Source organism: Anomaloglossus baeobatrachus, chromosome 3 (assembly GCF_048569485.1).
Source record: "Anomaloglossus baeobatrachus isolate aAnoBae1 chromosome 3, aAnoBae1.hap1, whole genome shotgun sequence".
Classification (NCBI taxonomy): Eukaryota; Metazoa; Chordata; class Amphibia; order Anura; family Aromobatidae; genus Anomaloglossus; species Anomaloglossus baeobatrachus.
In genome coordinates this window covers 118,727,089-118,748,367 of record NC_134355.1, presented here as the reverse complement: position 1 = coordinate 118,748,367, position 21,279 = coordinate 118,727,089, and the positions used below count along the sequence as shown (strand labels likewise).

Below are 21,279 nucleotides of genomic sequence, written 5' to 3'. Positions count from 1 at the left end.
GAAGCAATGTTAGACCCCACTATAGCTTCTCATACAGCCAGATCAGACCTCATACTTTGCACTGATGAGGGACAACCATCCCGAAACATTGTGTCTGCAAATTGAGGTTCTGATCTGGAATAAATCCTAGGTCATATGAAAAGGCTTGTTAAAGAGCCACTTTTGACTTTTAGGATTGCTACTTCCAATAGGTGGCACTAGAGTTTGTCTCCTTCCTCACTGAGCTCAGAGATTGGCTGCAGAGGTGATGTCAGCTGTCGACATGACATCACAGTTGCAGCAAAGATACAGAGACAGAAGCAGAGTCACAACATTGAATGGAGCATGCCTGATCACCACTCCAATTACACTTCTCCACATTAAACCACAAAATAAGTGGAGGCTCGGGCCTCTGTTTTATCCATCATATGGAGACCCAGCAGTGAGGATCCCAGCTATCAGACATCAATAACCTCCTGTGGATAGATAATAAGTATCAATTGTGTGACGACCCCTTAGTTATTCACTTAAGAATATTCCAGAAATGTTTAAATATTACAAATACTGGAAATTGTCCGTACCAAAACCAATAGAGTGGCGTCATGTGGATGCGATGTATAGTCACTATCCCTCATGTATCAATATTAAATATGGAAGGATTTATGGATCTTAATAGTCCAAACACAAGACTTACTTGAGGAAATCAGTCTCCCGTTGGATTCTCATACTCTGTGTACTTGTCAAACTCTTCCGAACAATAGGTTCTGATGTCCCATTAAGCTAAGGAGGAAATAAAATTATGGAGTATATAATATTAGTAATATGAGAGCTGAGACGCCTAACCTGTGTGTGTGCTGTGATGTGGTGTGCGATGCCAATCTGGCAATAATGGAGCAATTCAGGTAAAACCATAAAAACTGTGTTATGTATAGTGCAGACCATGACTACCATTTTCTCATCAATATCTTTGAAGAGACTATTTACATATTTAAATACCTAGAAGAGAATGACATGGCTTATAAGTCTCCTTACGCCAACTTGACACTGACCAAAAACAGAAACCTTTACATTTAGACTCCTGTCAGATGCTTCTTACTCGGTGAAACCAGGTTTTCTGCTTTGCCCTGATGAATGGCAAACACCCGGAAACATATGTCTGCAAAAGGAGTTATTAGTTTGGTTTCTTATCCTAAGTCAGGTGGCAAAGCCCTTTAAAGGGTTGGTATTGACTTTTAGGATTGCTACATCCCATAGGTAGCACTATATGAGGAGGCTATTTTCTCTGTGAATGTTATGCCCAACCCGCTCCTGACCTGCACTAGGACATTAGGCCTCATTCACACGTCCATGTTTAAACAAGTGTGTAAATAAATGGTACGGGTGTCATCAGTGTTTGGGATCAGTGTGTTATCTGTGTGACCGTTTTTAATGGATGTTTTTCAAGGATGAATAAAGAAAATAAATTACAACGCTTCTCCTATACTTTGCAGAGATAAATACATACAGCCCATGGATGGCCCGCTGATGTCATCCATGTGCTGGACGTGTTCTTCACGGACCCATAGACATGTATTGGCCATTTTCATCTATGCAGACATATAAAAATTAAATGGACATGTCTCCATGTATTTTTCATGGACACACGATCTGTGAAAAAACGTGTGAATAGCACCAAAGAGTATAATGAGTATGTGCTGTATACGTGAAAAAAGTGGATACACGTATGAGTAACACGGATGTCTGAATGAGGCCTTACATAGTGCATCCTCATTTAAAGGGGTATTCCACTTTAAATTAGTCATTTATGGGATATTCAAAGATGTAATATAAATGTCTGAGGCACTCCCCAGACAATTAGACAACATGGAGAAGTGAAGAAAAAACAAAAAGCCAGCACTAAATGTGCACTTCAGCACTAAAAATTCCAAACTGTACTTATTATAAAAACTTTTAGATTGGAGAAGAACATGGAGAAGTGGCTGCACATGTGTTACGTCCCCACCGGAGTCCGCTCCAGCAACTTCTGCTTCCATCACCAGGCGACAAGAGAGGAGTCGATGCCAGTGGCGCTGATGGGCACAGGCTCCGCTCTTCACTGGTCTGGGTTTCCTTGGGATCTGCAGTACCACTAGCTGACTGTAGGTGGCGTGTATCTTCCAGCTGAAGTTACCATCATTCAGCTACAGCCAATGGGAAGACACCACATCCTTCTTATTTCCCCTCCTGTCTGCTGACCACTGCCAGAGATAGTTCTGTATTCCTGGTTCCTGTTCCGTCCTGTTCTGTCTAGTGATTCTGGTGTTCTGACTTCTGCTTGTTTCCTGACTACCTCTCCTGCCTGCTGTTTATGTACCTCACTGCCCGATCCGGATTTGACATCTGCTTTGTTTTCTGATTACGTCCTTGCCTGCGTGATTCTGTCCCTGTTCTGCTATTCCTGGTTTGACCCTGCCTGGCTACTACTCTCATCGGACTGCAGCCTACCACAGATAGTGATCTCCAGGGCCCTGTGTAATTCCAAATCTCTGTATAGGGGTTAAAGGGTTTCAGGTTCTCGGGGTCCTGCTTTGTGAGCAGCTTTCCTCTAGCCTTTCCACTATAGCCAGTCTGAATCTGTGGCTCCAGGCAGGCGTTACAACATGTTGGCAGCTCCCTCTACTATGGGTTATTGTTTATCATGTAGTTTACGCATACATGACTCCAATGACCTACATCTCCGACAGAGTAGTACAGTAGCTCTCAAACCATGGGAGTGCCAGAAGTGAAACCTTCACCCTTCAGACTGAAAATTCTAGCTCTTATGTAGTTGGTAGCATATACACAGACAATGTCTCTGGTCCAACAAGACGAGGTTTAGTCACGATGACTATGGGATAGCAGAAGACCATCTCTCCTAGTCTGTACCTCAAGCTAGGGGGCCCTAGGCTAACCCCTAACCTCAGGATTACTCCTGATGGTGGAGAGGCCCGAGTCTCCTCCTTGGCTCTGCTTCTGACCAATTCTGATCTGAAAACCCCTCCCCACAGGGAGGGACAGAACAGGAGTATGATGAAACCCACAGAAATATACAGACGGGGAAAACCAAAACTCTGTCACACAGCACGCACACAAAAAGACAATAAGAGATTCAGAAGGAAAAACAAGATCAGGAATGAAGCTGCAAAACAGCAGGGATAAACTCCACAACCCCTTCAAGCATTGAGCAAAACTTTCACCTGTAAGTCAGGGACACCACACCTCACAAACCAGCATACAGTAAACTATACCTAGCATAAGGGGAAGGTTTCAACCAGCATAAACAGGTGGAGAGCAGATGTAATATGCCTCCCCACAACATGTGGCCAAAGGAGCAAGCAGACCAGCCGAGATTAACTCCTGCTACCATCAGCACACAGCAGGTTGATGCCCGAGTCTGCCTGTGTTGATCCCAGACACCAGAGAAACCATCAGGCGGAGTGTCAGAATCTGCAATCTGAACAGCGACCAACACAGCCATGATAATCGGCAAAGTTTGTGTAAAACTACGTGAGCAGGTTTATTCACTTCTGGCCGCTCCTTAAACATGGAAACAAAAATACAGACTCATGAAAAAACCTCTCAACACTGTAATACTATAGCCTTCCCTCCGGATTTCACATCAATGAGGCTAGGCACATCAGTGACAGATACACTCCATCCAGTACCTGCCCAGCTGCAAGCCTACAAGACATTTGCGGCATATATTGTAGTTGCACGTAGTCACTGTGCTTTCTTGAAGAGGTGGTCCACTACAGACCATAGTGGCCACATATATATAAAGCAGGGAAAGAAGGATTTTTCTTTTTCCAATTCAGACTGTGAGCTGCATTATTGCTATCCGCTCAGTCCCCATCAAGTGACCAAGGCTACTGTGGCCTCTGATGTCTGGTCATGTCACGTCAACTTCCAGAATTGGAAGTTGCACCGACATCACCAAGGCGGGACCCTGCCTCCCTGAGTGACTGGGCCGTGGGCAGAGTTTCATCGCACATCACAGCACCTTGCGTGCTTGCAGCGCTCTGTTAAGCAGTGAAGGTGAAAGCACGTGAGATGCTGGGCTGTGACGTGCAATGAAACTTCGCCCACGGCCCAGTCACTCAGGGAGACTGGGTCCCACCTCGGTGATGTTGGTGCAACTTCCAATTCCGGAAGTTGACGTGACAAACATCACCGAACATCAGAGGACACAGCAGCCCGGGTCACGTGATGGGGATGCGTGGACAGCGCTGCTCAAAGAATTGGAAAAAGAAGGTATTTAGAAAAAGCCTTCCTTCCCTGCTTTAAATCGATGTGGCCACGATGCTTTATAGTGGCCCACCTTTTTAAATTAACAGTATAAATGCTAAGAAACATTGTAACGTTTCTTATTGGAGAAGTATGCTTCTTTTCCAACTATCAGTCACGTATTGTCTCCAGAATTCTTTATTTATCACTCTCAAAACTGCTCAAATCTGTCCACAGATCAGTCTGTAATGGGGGATTAAATTACACCTGGTGACTAAATAAGTCAATGGAGATGAGTGGGGACTGCAAGGAAAGAAAAGCATAAAACACAAAGATTCTATTAAAGAGGGGAAAACTGTTAGGCTACTTTCACACTTGCGTTGAACGGCATCCGTTGCATTGCGTTGTGTGACGGATGCAACGGATGTGTTGCATATAGTGGCACAACGGATGCAACGGATGCTGCAAAACAACGCAATCCATTTTGGGTTTTTTACAATTTTACCGTCGGCAGACTATTGTGAACGATCAGCTGATCGCTAACAGTAGTCGGCCGCCGGGTGATCAGCTGATCACTCACAGTAGCCGGCTGCTGGGTGATCAGCTGATCATTCACAGTAGCCGGCCGCCGGGTGATCGCTGATCACTCACAGTAGCCGGCCGCCGGGTGATCAGCTGATCACTCACAGTAGCAGGCTGCCGGGTGATCAGCTGATCGTTCGGTCGCCAACAATGTGTGCGAAGTGGGTGGAGCCGAGCGGGGCCATGGCTGAGGACGTCAGTGCCGCGGGGACTGCATTGCTGGGGAACAGGTGAGTGAGTTTGAGAGTGTGTGTGTGTGTGTGTGTGTGTGTGTGTGTGTATACATACGGAGTGCGGGAGGGGGCGGAGCTGAGCGGGGAAGTTTCAGGCTCCCGGCACACGTTATCTTGGGTTCCTTGGTTACCCGATGTGTACCCTGGTTACGGGTGGAGGGAGCCAGAGAGAGCATGAGCAGTGAAATCTAAAGGATTCCGCTGCTCACAAAAAAGTTACATGCTGCGTTCCTTCCGCCCGACGCAGCGTCAAAATAACGACGCTGCGTCGTCCGGTGGATGCAACGCTGACACTTGCGTTACAGTGCGTCGTCCATACAAGTCTATGGAGAATAGCGCAGTGCGTTAACGGACTGCGCTATTCTCCATAGTGACGGACTCCGCTGAACGCAAGTGTGAAAGTACCCTTAGAAGTGCAGCAAAAAGTCATTTAATGGCCAGAAATGATTCCTCATACACATACACCACAGCCTCTGAAAATTCATCTGACAGTGCGGATATACTATACATGTCACAGGCCATAATACACATTTACATTATATTGTGGTGCTGTCTGACTCTGTGGCCGGGCACTAGAATCACTGGCTTGTTCTTTGTGATCTGATAGACTGGTCTGTACCTGAGATCTCTGGGTCTGAAGTGCAGACAAAGGCTCTTCTCCTTGGTTATGTTTACCTAGACGACTATTCATAAATCTTGGACCTGTGAAGGACTGGTTGCTGGGCCTGCCGTCTGTTTCATGGTCTGGAAAAAAATGAAGTCCAGTTGAAACATACCAAAATAATTACAGTCTCTTTACATCCATTATCCATTGCACATATATATATATATATATATATATATATATATATATATATATATATATATATATTTATATATATATTGTACAGTGCCTTGTGAAAGTATTCTGCCCCCTTAAATTTTTCCAAGCTTTTCCCACTTTTTAGGCTTTAAATATAAAGATAAAAATGTTAATGTTATGATGAAGAATCAACAACAAGTGGGACACAATTGTGAAGTTGAACAATATTTATTGCTTATTTTGAACTTTTTTAAAAAATAAAAAAACTGATAATTGGGGCATGCAATATTATTCGTCCCCTTTAAGTTAATACTTTGTAGCGCCACCTTTTGCTGCGATTACAGCTGCAGTCTCTTGGGGTATGTGTCTATGACCCGCAACACACATCCGTTTTTTTTGTACGTTTGCGGTACGTATTTGCACGTACCGGAGACACGTAGACACAGAGACCCATGTTAATCAATGGTAGATGGCACACACACGTAAAATCACACGGAACGTGTGACCGTGTCGTAAGTACGTGTGTGCGCTTTTCTACACGGACGACATGTCCGTTTTTGGCCAGCAGCACGCAGGCACGGACCCGCTTTAGTCTATGGGTCCGTGCCTGCATGGACGCACACGGAGTATGTCCGTGTTCAGCACGTATCGTCCGTGTCCGTTTTTAATCACGAAATCTGAAACACTTGTTACCAATCTATCAGGTCAATTGATGGCAAACAAAAACACCAGGATCTCATGATGAATGATTAACAACGTTAATTGGGTAAGAATGCGGGCCTTTATAACCGGACAGCACACATACGTATTTTATGTCAATACGGACATTCCACACGCACACACGGCTCGCATACGCCATCACACGGATGCCATACGTACCGGTGAAACGCCCCTAAAAAACAGAACACGGACCTGAAAAACGGACCGTGAGACACGTACGGTTTTTTTGCGGAAGTGTGTTTTAGGCCTATCAGTTTTGCACATCGAGAGACTGAAATTCTTGCCTATTCTTCCTTTGCAAATAGCTGGAGCTGAGTGAGGTTGGATGGAGAGCGTTTGTGAACAGCAGTTTTCAGCTCTTTCCACAGATTCTCGATTGGATTCAGGTCTGGACTTTGACTTGGCCATTCTAACACCTGGATATGTTTATTTGTGAACCATTCCATTGTAGATTTTGCTTTATGTTTGGGATCATTGTCTTGTTGTAAGACAAATCTCCGTCCCAGTCTCAGGTCTTTTGCAGACTCGAACAGGTTTTCTTCAAGAATGGTCCTGTATTTGGCTCCATCCATCTTCCCATCAATTTTAACCATCTTCTCTGTCCCTGCTGAAGAAAAGCAGGCCCAAACCATGATGCTGCCACCACCAGTTTGACAGTGGGGATGGTGTGATCAGGGTGATGAGCTGTGTTGCTTTTATGCTAAACATATCGTTTGGAATTGTGCCCAAAAAGTTCTATTTTGGTTTCATCTGACCAGAGCACCTTCTTCCACATGTTTGGTGTCTCCCAGGTGGCTTGTGGCAAACTTTAAACGACACGTTTTATGGATATCTTTGAGAAATGGCTTTCTTCTTGCCACTCTTCCAGAAAGGCCAGATTTGTGCAGTGTACGACTGATTGTTGTCCTATGGACAGACTCTCCCACCTCAGCTGTAGATCTCTGCAGTTCATCCAGAGTGATCATGGGCCTCTTGGCTGCATCTCTGATCAGTCTTCTTGTTTGAGATGAAAGTTTGGATAGACGGCTGGGTCTTGGTAGATTTGCAGTGGTATGATTCTCCTTCTATTTCAATATGATCGCTTGCACAGTGCTTCTTGGGACGTTTAAAGTTTTGGAAATCTTTTTGTTACCAAATCCGGCTGTAAACTTCTCCACAACAGTATCACGGACCTGCCTGTTGTGTTCCTTGGTCTTCATGATGCTTTAAACAGAACACTGAGACTATCACAGAGCAGGTGCATTTATTCAGAGACTAGATTACACACTGGTGGCTTATATTTATCATCATCAGTCATTTAGGACTACATTGGATCATTCAGAGATCCTTAATGAACTTCTGGAGTGAGTTTGCTGCACTGAAAGTAAAGGGGCCGAATAATATTGTAAGCCCCAATTTTCAGTTTTTTATTTTTTAAAAAAGTTTAAAATAAGCAATAAATATCGTTCAACTTCACAATTGTGTCCCACTTGTTGATTCTTCACCATAAAATTTAATTTTTTATCTTTATGTTTGAAGCCTGAAATGTGGGAAAAGGTTGAAAAATTCAAGGGGGCCGAATACTTTCGCAAGGCACTTTATATACTGTGAGTGAAATAAGTAACTAATTTTCTAAGTAAGTATGTTTCTAGAAGTGCTATTGCCATGAATTTGTCACAAGATGTCGATAACAACCCATCCAATCCAAACAAAGAAGGTAAACAAAACCATAGATGTCCAAAAATTAAGTTATATGTAATGAGAAATGACACAGAGAAAGAGTATTGAAGAAAGAGGTGCAAAAAGCCATGGAAAGTCATGGCACCAGCTGGAATCTATCGTAATTAGAAAACAGTCCTGTCACTTGGTGAAAAATAATATCAACTGGTACAACTGATTGCCTATAAAAAGGTGTCTCATTACCAAAGTGCTACACAACAAACATCTCATGATGGGTAAAACCAGTGAGCTGTCTCAAGACCTCACAATCTTATTGTTGCAAAACATACCAATGTTGGCATTGGTTACAGAAGAATTTCAAAACTACTGAAGGTTACAGTGAGCACTATTGGTGCCATAATCCAGAAGTGGAAAGAACATAATTTCACCATAAACCGGCCACGACTAGGGTGCTCACTGCAAGATTTCAGCCAGAGGAGTGAAAAGAATTTTCAGAAGACTTCAGGAACCAAGAAATACCTGTGGAGAGCTACATAAAGACCTGGAATCAGCAGGTACAATTGTTTCAAATTAAACAATAAGTAATGCCACGCAACCTTCATGGCCTGTATGGACGCTCAAAACACAGGACTTCATTACTGAACAAAAAGCATGTTCATGCGCGTTTAAAGTTTGCTCAAAAACATTTAGACAAACCTGTGAAATAATGGGAGAATATAGTCTGGTCAGATGAGACCAAAATTGAACTCTCTGAATACCATAATACACATTATGTTTAAATGCCAAAAGGCACTGCAATCCACCCCAAAAACACCACACAGTGAAGTTTTGAGATGGGAACATCATGATGTGGGGCTGTTTTTCAGCATACGGCACTGGCTGACTTCATGTAATTGAAGGAAAGAAGAATGGACAAATTTACCAAGTGATTCTTGATAATCTGCTGCAATCTACCAGGATGATGAAGATGAAACGAGGGTGAACATTTTAGTAAGACAATGATCCTAAACACACAGCCAAGGAAACTCTCAATTCAAGAGAAAGAAAATAAAGCTGCTAGAATGGTTGAGCCAATCACCTGACCTGAATCCAATAGAAAATTTATAGAAGGAACTAAAGCTTAGAGTTCACAGGAGAAGCCCCCGAAACCTTCAGGATCTGAAGAGTGCTTGTGTGGAAAAATGGGCCAAAATCACATCTAAGCAATACATACAGGAGGCGTCTTCAAGCTGTCATCACCAACAAAGACTTTTGTTCGAAGTATTAAATACATTTCAGTAAGCGTGTTCAATACTTTTTCCAGGTGTCATTTCTCATTATTACACATAACTTAATTTATGGACATCTATGGTTTGACTTCTTTGCCTGTGTGGATTGGATGGGTTGTTACCAACATTTAGTGATAAATTCATGTCAATAGCACCTTTACAAATATATTTACTTAGAAATATGACCCATGCAGATTGGTACTACTAATGATTTTTTTCATGGTACCAGACAAGGTATAAATAAAGGGGTTGTCCACTTTTGGAGACAAATTTCATTTTTTAACTTAAAAGGAACCTGTCAGGTCCAATATTCACGCACGAGCAGTTTTGGGTGTACTGTACATTGCTAATCCCTGCCTAACTGTCCCTGTATACACTAGCATAGATAAAGAGATCTTTAGAAAATGTATTTATAAAGACCTTTTACCGTATGCTAATGAGCGAAGGTACTAGTCCCTTGGGCGTTAGTTCCCCTGGCCAGTGGGCTCCATTAGCATGTTAGTACACCCCTGTGGGTGTGCTATCATGCTAATGAATATGCAGCATCAGAGGATGATCTCACTCACCTCTCTGCCGCCGGATTTTGGCTCAGTGTGCATGACCCCGGAGGTTCGGTCATGCGCACTACTTCAGTTTGAAGCCAGGATGTGTACACCCGGCTTCATAGTGCGCATGACCCAAACACAATATATAAATATGTGATATTTTGCTGTCCTTGTAGTAATTGTACCTCCGTCGGTTTTTGCAGTTTGATCCCAGGCTGATGATCTCAGTAAGGTGACATCTTTCTTCTTCTGCTTTGTAGGAGAAATGCTTTTATCCTAAAATACAGATATTGTATAAATATTCAGGTTTATTGTATCATGTAATCTGATGGAATTGTGTATCTATATTTCTTATTACAAATTCAAATTAGGGTGCTTTAAGGGGAATCTGTCAGCAGGTTTTTGCTACCTCATCTGACAGCAACATAATGTAGGCATGGAGATTCTGAATTCAACGGTGTATCACATATATTACTGGGTGCAGCTGTTTTCACATAATACAATAATTGAGTTTTAAGCATGTAGCTGAGCTGGGAGAGCTGCCCCCGCCCACACCAGGCTCTCTATCGAGATTGTACATTGACTGTGAGATGTCAGTCACAGCAGGGGGCATGTCAGACTTCCCACACATGCATTTCTAGTCCTGCAATGTTAATCAAAAAGTAATAAAGCCATTAGTATAAGTAAACAATAGAACACACAGATAAGAAAGGCATAGTTGCTTTTTTATTTTTAACCCCTACATCATGCTGTCCTCAGTTTACATAGGAAAAACCTGCTGACAGATTCCCTTTAACATGTGACCACTAGTGTTGAGTGATTAGTTGACTATTCGTACTTGCTATGCTGTTAGCGAGTACTGTCCGCTACTCGCATATTCGTTACGAGTTATGGGCACAATGTAAGTCAATGGGAAATACTAGCTAAGTAGCGAGTAACCCGAAAGCCATAGTATTCACTACTCGCACGAGTAGTGCTTTTGGGTTACTCGCTACTTAGCGAGTATTTCCCATTGACTTACATTGCGCCCGCTACTCGTAACAAATATACGAGTAGTGGACAGTACTCGCTAGTAGCATAGCGAGTACGAATAGTCAACTACTCGCTCACCACTAGTGGTCACCAGTATGCTTAGTGGACTCTAAACCTCTTCCTTACACCAGCGGGATGGTGCATGGTAAACATAGAAGATCACCGGTGGCACTTGCTCAGAAACTGCATCCAATGCAAATCTCATGGGTGACTCTGCTTTGAACAGTAGTCGTTTGCCACGTTTTGAATACACATTTTCCTTATGCTCTATGTCATTAATACACACACAGGTCCATATAGTCAGATCCACTGCTCGGACGTGCACACCCATACACTTTAGCTCACTATAGTGCAGGAGATTATGGTATGAGAACTGCATCGGCAGAGAATATGCTGCGGAGATCCTGGTGAGAGATAAGAAAACTTCACATATAATACCTTACCTGTTCAGCAAGTTCTTTTAGGAAGTTTTCATCATTGTCTTCATCTGAGGAGTCTTCCTCTGGAGGAACGTATTCCACATTGAAAACTTTAGTCACTATCCCACTTTCTCGCCCATCTCTAAGTGGCAGAAGAAGAGTAATTAGGAAAGATACTTAATCAGTTAGTCATTCCCCCTAGATCACAATCTAAAAAACGGATTTTTGTGTACTCACCGTAAAATCGTTTTCTCTTAGCCATCATTGGGGGACACAGGACCATGGGTGTTATGCTGTCTATCCATAGGAGGACACTAAGTAGATGCAAAAGCATAGCTCCTCCTCTGCAGTATACACCCCCTGGCCGGGGAAGGCAAGCTCAGTTTTAGTACACAAGCAGTAGGAGAAAAAAACAGTAAAAACTTACCTCAACAGAGGAACATGAGAAAAAAAGAGTCATAACCAAATAAGGTACTGAGAGAACCAAGGCCCAACAGGGCAACAGGGTGGGTGCTGTGTCCCCCAATGATGGCTAAGAGAAAACGATTTTACGGTGAGTACACAAAAATCCGTGTTTCTGACGCCTCATTGGGGGACACAGGACCATGGGACGTCCTAAAGCAGTCCATGGGTGGGAAACATAAAAGAAGACAACACAACCCAAGGACTAGGAACCAGTCCCAGACAGCCTGGAGCGCCTACTGAGAGAGGTGCTCTACTGCCGTTTGCAGAATTTTCCTACCCAGATTTGCCTCAGTTGAAGCCTGGGTATGGACTCTGTAATGCTTTGAAAACGTGTTTAGGCTAGACCAGGTCGCAGCCTTACACACCTGTTCCACTGAAGCCTGATGCCGAATGGCCCACGAAGCACCAACTGCTCGCGTGGAATGAGCCCGCAGCCCACTAGGAATGGGCTTGAGTTGCAAGCGGTAGACTTCCTGGATCGCAGAGCGAATCCAGCGAGCCAGCGTCGCCTTTGAAGCTGCCTGTCCCTTCTTAGGCCCCTCAGGAATGACGAACAAGGAGTCCGTTTTCCTAAAGGGGGCTGTCCTGGATATGTAATATCTGAAAGCTCTGACGAGGTCTAAAGAATGCAGAGACCTTTCCACCCTATGAACTGGGTGTGGACAAAAGGAAGGCAGGACAATGTCCTCGTTCAAATGAAACGGGGTAAGAACCTTTGGAAGGAAATCCGGGAGAGGGCACAGAACCACCTTGTCCTGATGAAAGATCAGAAAAGGCTTGCGGCAAGAGAGTGCTGCCAGTTCCAAAACCCGTCTGATGGACGTAATTGCCACTAAGAATGTTACCTTCCAGGACAGAAGAGCAAGGGAGGATTCCCTGAGAGGTTCAAAGGGAGACCTCTGGAGACCGTCCAGAACGAGGTTGAGGTCCCATGGTTCCGGCGGCCGTTTGTACGGGGGAACTAGATGGGAAACGCCCTGGAGGAAGGTCTTGACTTGCGGTTTTTGAGCCAGGCGGCATTGGTAGAAGATTGAGAGCGCTGAGACCTGCCCTTTAAGGGAACTGAGAGCCAACCCCGCTTGCAAGCCAGACTGTAGAAAATCGAGAATTCTGGGGATGGCCAGAGGCATAGGCTGGACGTTAGTTTCCCTGCACCATGTAAGGAAGATTTTCCACGTACGGTGGTAAATGCGGGATGAAGCAGGCTTTCGGGCGCTGATCATGGTGGCAATAACCGCGGGGGAGAATCACGCTCTTGTTAATATCCAGGTCTCAATGGCCATGCCGTCAGCTTCAGGGCTCTGGAGTTCTGATGGGAAATGGGCCCTTGGGTCAGCAAGTCTGGGATGTCTGGAAGGCGCCATGGTGCGTCTGTGAGCATTTGTACTAATTCGGCGTACCAGGCGCGCCTGGGCCAGTCCGGTGCTATCAGTATCACCGGGACTCCCTCTGCCTTGATCTTCCTGATTACCCGTGGCAGCAGGGGTAGAGGTGGAAATATGTAAGGCAGGCGGAAGTGGTGCCAGGAGCAGACAAGAGCATCCGCGCCGATGGACTGCAGGTCGCGTGACCTGGCTATGAACGCGGGTACCTTTGCATTCAACCTTTAGGCCATTAGGTCCACGTCTGGTGTGCCCCAGCGAGTGCAGATATGTAGAAACACATCTGGGTGGAGGGACCATTCTCCGGCAGCCAGGCCTTGGCGACTCAGAAAGTCTGCTGCCCAGTTCTCTACCCCCGGTATGTGTACCGCTGATATCACTGATCCCGTCGATTCAGCCCAGCTGAGGATCTTGTGGTCCTCGAGATAAGCCGCTTTGCTGTGGGTGCCCTCCTGCCGATTGATATAGGCTACAGCTGTCGCATTGTCCGATTGGACTCGAATCTGACGACCCGCTAGCAGAGGGCTGAACGCTCTGAGCGCGAGGAAGATCGCGCGGAGTTCCAGGATGTTGATGGGAAGGAAAGACTCCTGGGGCGTCTAACGTCCTTGAGCAGTGTGGTGCCGGTACATGGCTCCCCAGCCTAGGAGGCTGGCGTCCGTGGTCAGGACCAGCCAGTTCACTGGGAGAAAAGATCTCCCCTTCGATAGGGATGAGGACTGAAGCCACCAGCGGAGTGCGTACCTGACTGAAGGCGTCAGGTGAAGATGTCTGTCCAGGGAGAAGGGGCTCTTGTCCCAGGCCGCTAGAAGGGCTAGCTGCAGTGGGCGAAGGTGCAGTTGAGCAAAGGGTACTGCTTCCATAACCGCCACCATCCTGCCGAGCACTTTCATGCGGAATCGAATGGAGCGAGACGGAGGACGTAGAAGGCAGCGTACCGCTCGTTGAAGAGCGAACGCCTTGTCCTGAGGGAGAAGGATCAAGCCCCGACGGGTGTCCAGGGACATGCCCAGGAAGGTGATGGATCGTGATGGGATCGGGGATGATTTGTCCAGATTCACTAGGCACCCTAAGCGGGATAGGATGTTCACAGTGATCTGTACGCTGGTTGAGCAGTCGCGGAAGGAGGGGGCCTTGATGAGGAGGTCGTCCAAGTAAGGAAGAACGACTACTCCCCTGGCGTGAAGGACGCTCATGGCGGCCGCCATGACTTTGGTGAAGACCCTTGGTGCGGTGGCAAGGCCGAAGGATAGAGCTACCAATTGAAAGTGGGAGTCCTGAATTGCGAAGCGGAGGAACTTTTGGTGATCTGGGGCGATGGGTATGTGCAGGTACGTGTCCTTGATATCTATGGAGGCGAGGAATTCCCCTTCGACCATGGATGCAATAATGGACCTTAGGGACTCCATTCTGAATCCCCGTACGTGCACATGTTTGTTTAGGTGTTTGAGGTCCAGGATGGGTCGAACTGACCCATCCTTTTTGGGGACCACAAAGAGGTTGGAATAAAAACCCCCGAACTTCTCGTCGTCTGGGACAGGTATTATCACTCCTGCTGTTTGCAGCGAGTGGATTGCTGAGAAAAAAGCTTCACGTCGTTTTCGAGTCTTTGGAGGGTTTGAGAGAAAGAACTGACTCGGGGGTCGGGTCCGAAATCCTATGTGGTAACCGGAAGACACAAGGTCTCGCACCCATTTGTCGTCTGAGGCGGCAGCCCAGATGTGTTGAAAGAGCTGCAGTCGACCTCCTACAATGAGTGTGTCTTCCGGGGCGCCGAAGGAATCATGAGGGGGGAAAAACATCGTGGCCGAGTCTCCCTAGTCCTCGACTGTTTCGGTCTAGGCTGCCATGACGAAGTGGGTTTCGGGGAGAGCTGAGAAGGTCGGTCCCTGCGTAGTCCGCGGCTGGTGGCAGGGACAGCACGGGATGTCGACCAACCAAATGAGTTCAGAAAGGATCGGAACGAGGACTGTGGACGTCTGGTGAAGGACGTCCTGGACTTCAGCTGGGGGAGGGAGGTACTCTTTCCTCCCGTGGCATCAGAAATGAGCTTGTCCAGACCTTCGCCAAACAATCGATCTGGAAAAAAAGGAAGGCCCGTGAGAGACTTCTTGGAGGCAGAGTCCGCTCGCCATTGTCGGAGCCAGAGAGCTCTACGGATGGCTATGGTATTTGAGGCGGCAAACGCTGCGCAGGTAGCAGGGTCCATGGAGGCCTGGATGAGGTACTCCGCCGCAGCGGCAATTCTGAGCTGTTACCTCTGTGAAGGTCTGAGTGAACTGGGATTCCTCAAACGAAGTGTTAAGGGATTCTGCCCAGACCGAGATCGCCTTTGCGATCTACACAGAGGCAAAGGAGGGCGAGAGAGAGGAACCCGCAGCCTCAAAAGCAGAGCGGGCGAGGTGCTCCACCTGTCTGTCTGTCGGGTCTTTGATGGAAGAACCATCGGGTAAAGACAGGAGCGTCTTTGTGGTAAGGCGGGAGACCGGGGGGTCGACCGAGGGCAAATCGGCCCAGCCCTTAGGGGCAGGTGAGGCAAAAGGGTACCGGGACTCCATGAGTTTTCGGTTACCGAAGCGCCTGTCAGGCTTCTCCCTTTGCTTTGTGAGGATATCCTGAAACTCTGGGTGATCAGCGAAAACCTTTTGGGGTTTACTTGCCCTCTTAAAGGAGACCGCATGGTCAGTGGTAGTGGATGGGGGATCCTCCACATGCAGAGTTTGGTTGATTGTTGCTATAAGGGAGTCTATTACAGTTTGATCATCTGGGGGTGATGAAACCAAGGAATCCTCCTGGTACAAACAGCATTCTCCCTCCTCCAGCTCTTCAGAAGTCGTGGAGCGTGTGGGAGAGCCTGCCCTGTGTGCTCCCGAGGGAGAGCCCGCTGGAGACACCCGGCCGTGTGCCCTTTTCCTGATCCCTGTAACTGGTGAAGCATGTGCCCGGATTACCTCAGAAGGATCCTCCATAGGGGTATCCTCGGGCTGCGTTCCGTCCAGGGACCCAGAAGGGTGTGGAGGACGACATTGCATAGCCAGAACCAGGTTCTGTGACAGTTTTTCCATGGATTGGGACAGAAACTGTGCCCATTCCGGTGGGCTGGGGGCCCTAGGCTCTAGGCCGGTGGTGGCAGGGGGAGCTTGTCAGCAGTGGTTATCAGATGGCTTTTGCTAGAGCAAATAAACAGAGCAGATAATACACAGTGTGAGTCCCTGAGACCTGGGTCCTCCCCCTGCCACTGGGAAATTATCTGCAAGACTTTCTGCAAACAGCAGAACTTCCCCCTCCTCCAGCCAGCAAGCTAGAGAAAGTTAACACTGTGTGTGCAGGATCCTTGCTGCTTGCACATAATAAATACTGTAAATGCCCTGGAAGACTTCCCTGCAGCGTCTTTTCTCCCTTTCTCTGGGAAACCAGTCAGGGGGGATCTCACCTTAAAACACTGCTTTCCAGGCAGTGACAATAGCAGAGCCAGCTTGCTATGTCGGTGTCATATTCAACTCAGAGCCTGCAGAGAGGGGCTGAGGAATTAGTGCCATCTTCATCTCAGAGCCTGCAGAGAGAGGCTGAGGAATTGGGCTATAGAGCACAGGCCTCTACCCTGGGCTTTGGAAAATCGGTGTCTGTGGAACCCGTCGTCCAGCCCAGGATCCAGCGTCGCGGGAGGGGGTACGTGTAGGCAACGCTTCACGTTCCCGCCCGTTGATGGTAGTGGGAGATAGGTCCCAAAAGGAAACCGTCGCCCTCAAAAAATAACAAACCTTGAAAGGAAGTGCCTCCTACAGACACTAAGCTAAAACTGAGCTTGCCTGGCCCGGCCAGGGGGTGTATACTGCAGAGGAGGAGCTATGCTTTTGCATCTACTTAGTGTCCTCCTATGGATAGGCAGCATAACACCCATGGTCCTGTGTCCCCCAATGAGGCGTCAGAGAAATGTTCAATAATAAAAAAAACAAAAAACTATAATATAAAGTCTTCTCCTCCTTCTCATTTCCCCAGTGCTAATGTATATGACAGACCAGTTTGGGAAAAAGATGGGGCTAGGTGATGCACCGCTGGTCTCAGTAAACCAGATGAGTTACATTTCTCATCCTGTCTCCCACTAATAGAAGGGAAGCGACATGAGCGCTATGAGACCCGTGAGTCCAGATGTACAAAGCTGCAGGATGCTCGCACGGTGTTTTTTTTCTTTTCAATCAGTGAGCACATGATGGAGAACTATGGAGGTGCATTATACAGGATGGAGGAATTTGGGAATGCATTATAATATATGGAGGACCATCAGAAGAAAAAGAAGAATGGCAGCACTCTGCGGTATAAGTTGATTTTTAATAATGCTTCATGCAGACAGGTGAGACAGACACAGGGATGCAGAGGGAGGAGAGCACGAGGACGATGGTACCGTTTCCCACCTCTAAGGGTGCTTTCATGGGTCCATACACCCTTAGAGGTGCGAAACGGTACCATCGTCCTCGTGCTCTCCTCCCTCTGCATCCCTGTGTTTGTCTCACCTGTCTGCATGAAGCATTATTAAAAATCAACTTACACCGCAGAGTGCTGCCATTCTTCTTTTTCTTCTGATGGACTTTCTGCACTATGGCATCAGCTGTCTTCCTCTAACCGCATGGACCTGGTAAAGATTCAGAAGGCGCACAGCGCTCTGCTACATGCTGACTGACTGCAGGTGGCAATTTAACATTGAACGAACCCGCTGAGAAAACCGTTGCCAGGATTTTTTTCATATGGTAAGCAGTGCTCTGCACATTTCTCCTTCTGCTTGCGCTAATATATAGAGGACTATGGGGTGTAGTATAATATATGGAGAACTATGGGGCGAATTATACTATATGTCGGACTATGGGGAATGCATAATAATATATGGAGGACTATGGGAGTACAGTATAATATATGGAGAACTATGGGGTGAATTATAACACATGGAGGACTATAGAGGGTGTGACGCAGTAAAGGGTATAGTGGTAGATGAGAGATATATGCCTCCTAGCATGTGCCTTTTGCACTGGTGAGCAGCAGAGAAAAGGGTCAAATGTAGGCCTGGACCTTTTCTGCCAGTTCAGGATTTTAAGGCAACGCGATGTGCACAGATGCATGATTAGCACAGCATAAATAGGCAGCCAGAACCTCTCAGTGTGAGGATGGTTGGACTGGAAAGCAGTATGTCTCTTGTGGAGGAGGGGGAGAGGAAAAACACATCTGAATGGACTGGTATGTCCTGAACTTTTTGCTGTGCTATATGCCAAGCTGGACTTTTCCTTTGTATCCCTGGTCTGATGTAAGACTGTACACTTCTGTTTTTTGTTCAGTGTGAATAAAACACTGCCCCTTTATGGGACTTTATGTCACACCTGTGTGTGCCTCTTTACTGTGTACCTGTCATTGCCTACCAGAGCTCAATCCCTACAGGGGATATTATACTATAGGGAGGACTATGGAGGGAATGAATTATACTATTTAGAGGACTGTTTGGTGCATTATAATAAATGGAGGACTATGGGGGTGCATTATAATATATGGAGGACTATGGGGGTGCATTATAATATATGGAGGACTATGGGGTGTGCATTATATGGAGGACTATGGAGAGTGCATTATATGGAGGACTATGGAGAGTGCATTATATGGAGGACTATGGAGAGTGCATTATATGGAGGACTATGGAGAGTGCATTATATGGAGGACTATGGAGAGTGCATTATATGGAGGACTATGGGGTGTGCATTATATGGAGGACTATGGGGTGTGCATTATATGGAGGACTATGGGGTGTGCATTATATGGAGGACTATGGGGTGTGCATTATACTATACGGAAGATTATGGGGGACATTATACGATCTGGAGGACTATGTGGGGCCCATTATACTATACGGAGGACAATGAAGGGTGCATTATACTATATGGAGTACTATGTAGAGCCCATTTTAATATTTGGAAAACTATAGAGGGGGGTGCATTATATTATATGGAGCACTATTTGGGGCCCATTATACTATATGGGAGGCTATGTGGGAGCCATTATACTATATGGGAGGCTATGTGGGAGACATTATAATATTTGGAGAGCTATGAGGATGCCTTTAAAGTTTATGGAGGGCCATTATACTGTATGCAAGCAATTATACAGAGTGAAGGTCCATTATATTGTGCGGAGGGCTAGTGGGGGCTCTTGTATAGTGTGAAGAAGTGTGGGGGCCATTATACTGTATGTAGGTCCATTATACTGCATGGAGGGCTGTGTGGGGGGGCACAGTTGGGGATCATACAGTGTTCGGGGGCACTTTTGTTGGCATCATACTTTATGGGTGCAGTGAAAGGAGAATATAGAGACTTCAATAGGAAGAAAATTACTTTGTAAGGCCTGAAAAGTTGTGAGATACAGTTAGGTCCAGAAATATTTGGACAGTGACACAATTTTCGCGAGTTGGGCTCTGCATGCCACCACATTGGATTTGAAATGAAACCTCTACAACTGAATTCAAGTGCAGATTGTAACGTTTAATTTGAAGGTTTGAACAAAAATATCTGATAGAAATTGTAGGAATTGTACACATTTCTTTACAAACACTCCACATTTTAGGAGGTTAAAAGTAATTGGACAAATAAACCAAACCCAAACAAAATATTTTTATTTTCAATATTTTGTTGCGAATCCTTTGGAGGCAATCACTGCCTTAAGTCTGGAACCCATGGACATCACCAAACGCTGGGTTTCCTCCTTCTTAATGCTTTGCCAGGCCTTTACAGCCGCAGACTTCAGGTCTTGCTTGTTTGTGGGTCTTTCCGTCTTAAGTCTGGATTTGAGCAAGTGAAATGCATGCTCAATTGGGTTAAGATCTGGTGATTGACTTGGCCATTGCAGAATGTTCCACTTTTTAGCACTTATGAACTCCTGGGTAGCTTTGGCTGTATGCTTGGGGTCATTGTCCATCTGTACTATGAAGCGCCGTCCGATCAACTTTGCGGCATTTGGCTGAATCTGGGCTGAAAGTATATCCCGGTACACTTCAGAATTCATCCGGCTACTCTTGTCTGCTGTTATGTCATCAATAAACACAAGTGACCCAGTGCCATTGAAAGCCATGCATGCCCATGCCATCACGTTGCCTCCACCATGTTTTACAGAGGATGTGGTGTGCCTTGGATCATGTGCCGTTCCCTTTCTTCTCCAAACTTTTTTCTTCCCATCATTCTGGTACAGGTTGATCTTTGTCTCATCTGTCCATAGAATACTTTTCCAGAACTGAGCTGGCTTCATGAGGTGTTTTTCAGCAAATGTAACTCTGGCCTGTCTATTTTTGGAATTGATGAATGGTTTGCATCTAGATGTGAACCCTTTGTATTTACTTTCATGGAGTCTTCTCTTTACTGTTGACTTAGACACAGATACACCTGTCAGGGCCGGGAGTACTGGTGGGCCCAGGAGGTGGATCCACTGGACCTTGCACCCCACCGGAGGGCAGGGCACACGGCAGCCGGAGCACTGACGTGGCAGGGACAAGTATAAGCAGGTCACCAGAGTCACAGAGTTCTTTAGGACAATAATGTAAACAGGCACAGGTACCAGAGTGCAAGGACAAGAAGTCAGTAGGACACGGTACCAGGGGACCTGAGCACCTAGCTCATAAGACTAGCTACAAGACACGTTGATCAGGCCCCGCCCACATGGAAAGGCAAGTCTTATATACCCAGCACAGCCTCATGTCATTTCCTGCTGCAGGTGTGCTGGGTCTATAAGACCAGGAGAGTGGGCGCGGCCCGGTCCTATACAGAACCATGAGGCCAAGACTCAGAGTCAGACTCCTGAGACCAGGACTCAGGGGAGCAAGAGCGGGAGCGGCAGCCATGACTGGTGGACACGTGGACTGGATCAGTGAGCAAGGAGCGGTGGTGCGATGCAGGGACCGGCTCAGTGGGTAAGGAGGGCTGTCGGG

General features: G+C 46.4%; 1 protein-coding gene across 2 annotated transcripts in view; it reads right to left on the bottom strand.

Moving 5' to 3' along the window:
- The window catches only part of DZANK1 (double zinc ribbon and ankyrin repeat domains 1), a 116,656-nt gene that overhangs the window by 66,693 nt on the left and 28,684 nt on the right, over positions 1-21,279 (bottom strand). For both annotated transcript variants that reach the window (XM_075338106.1, XM_075338107.1), the window contains exons 4-7: positions 11,506-11,623; positions 10,216-10,306; positions 5,656-5,780; positions 674-759 (exon numbers count right to left, since the gene is read on the bottom strand). In XM_075338106.1, the coding sequence (XP_075194221.1) occupies positions 674-759; positions 5,656-5,780; positions 10,216-10,306; positions 11,506-11,623 (420 nt within the window). The remainder of the gene's footprint in view (positions 1-673; positions 760-5,655; positions 5,781-10,215; positions 10,307-11,505; positions 11,624-21,279) is intronic.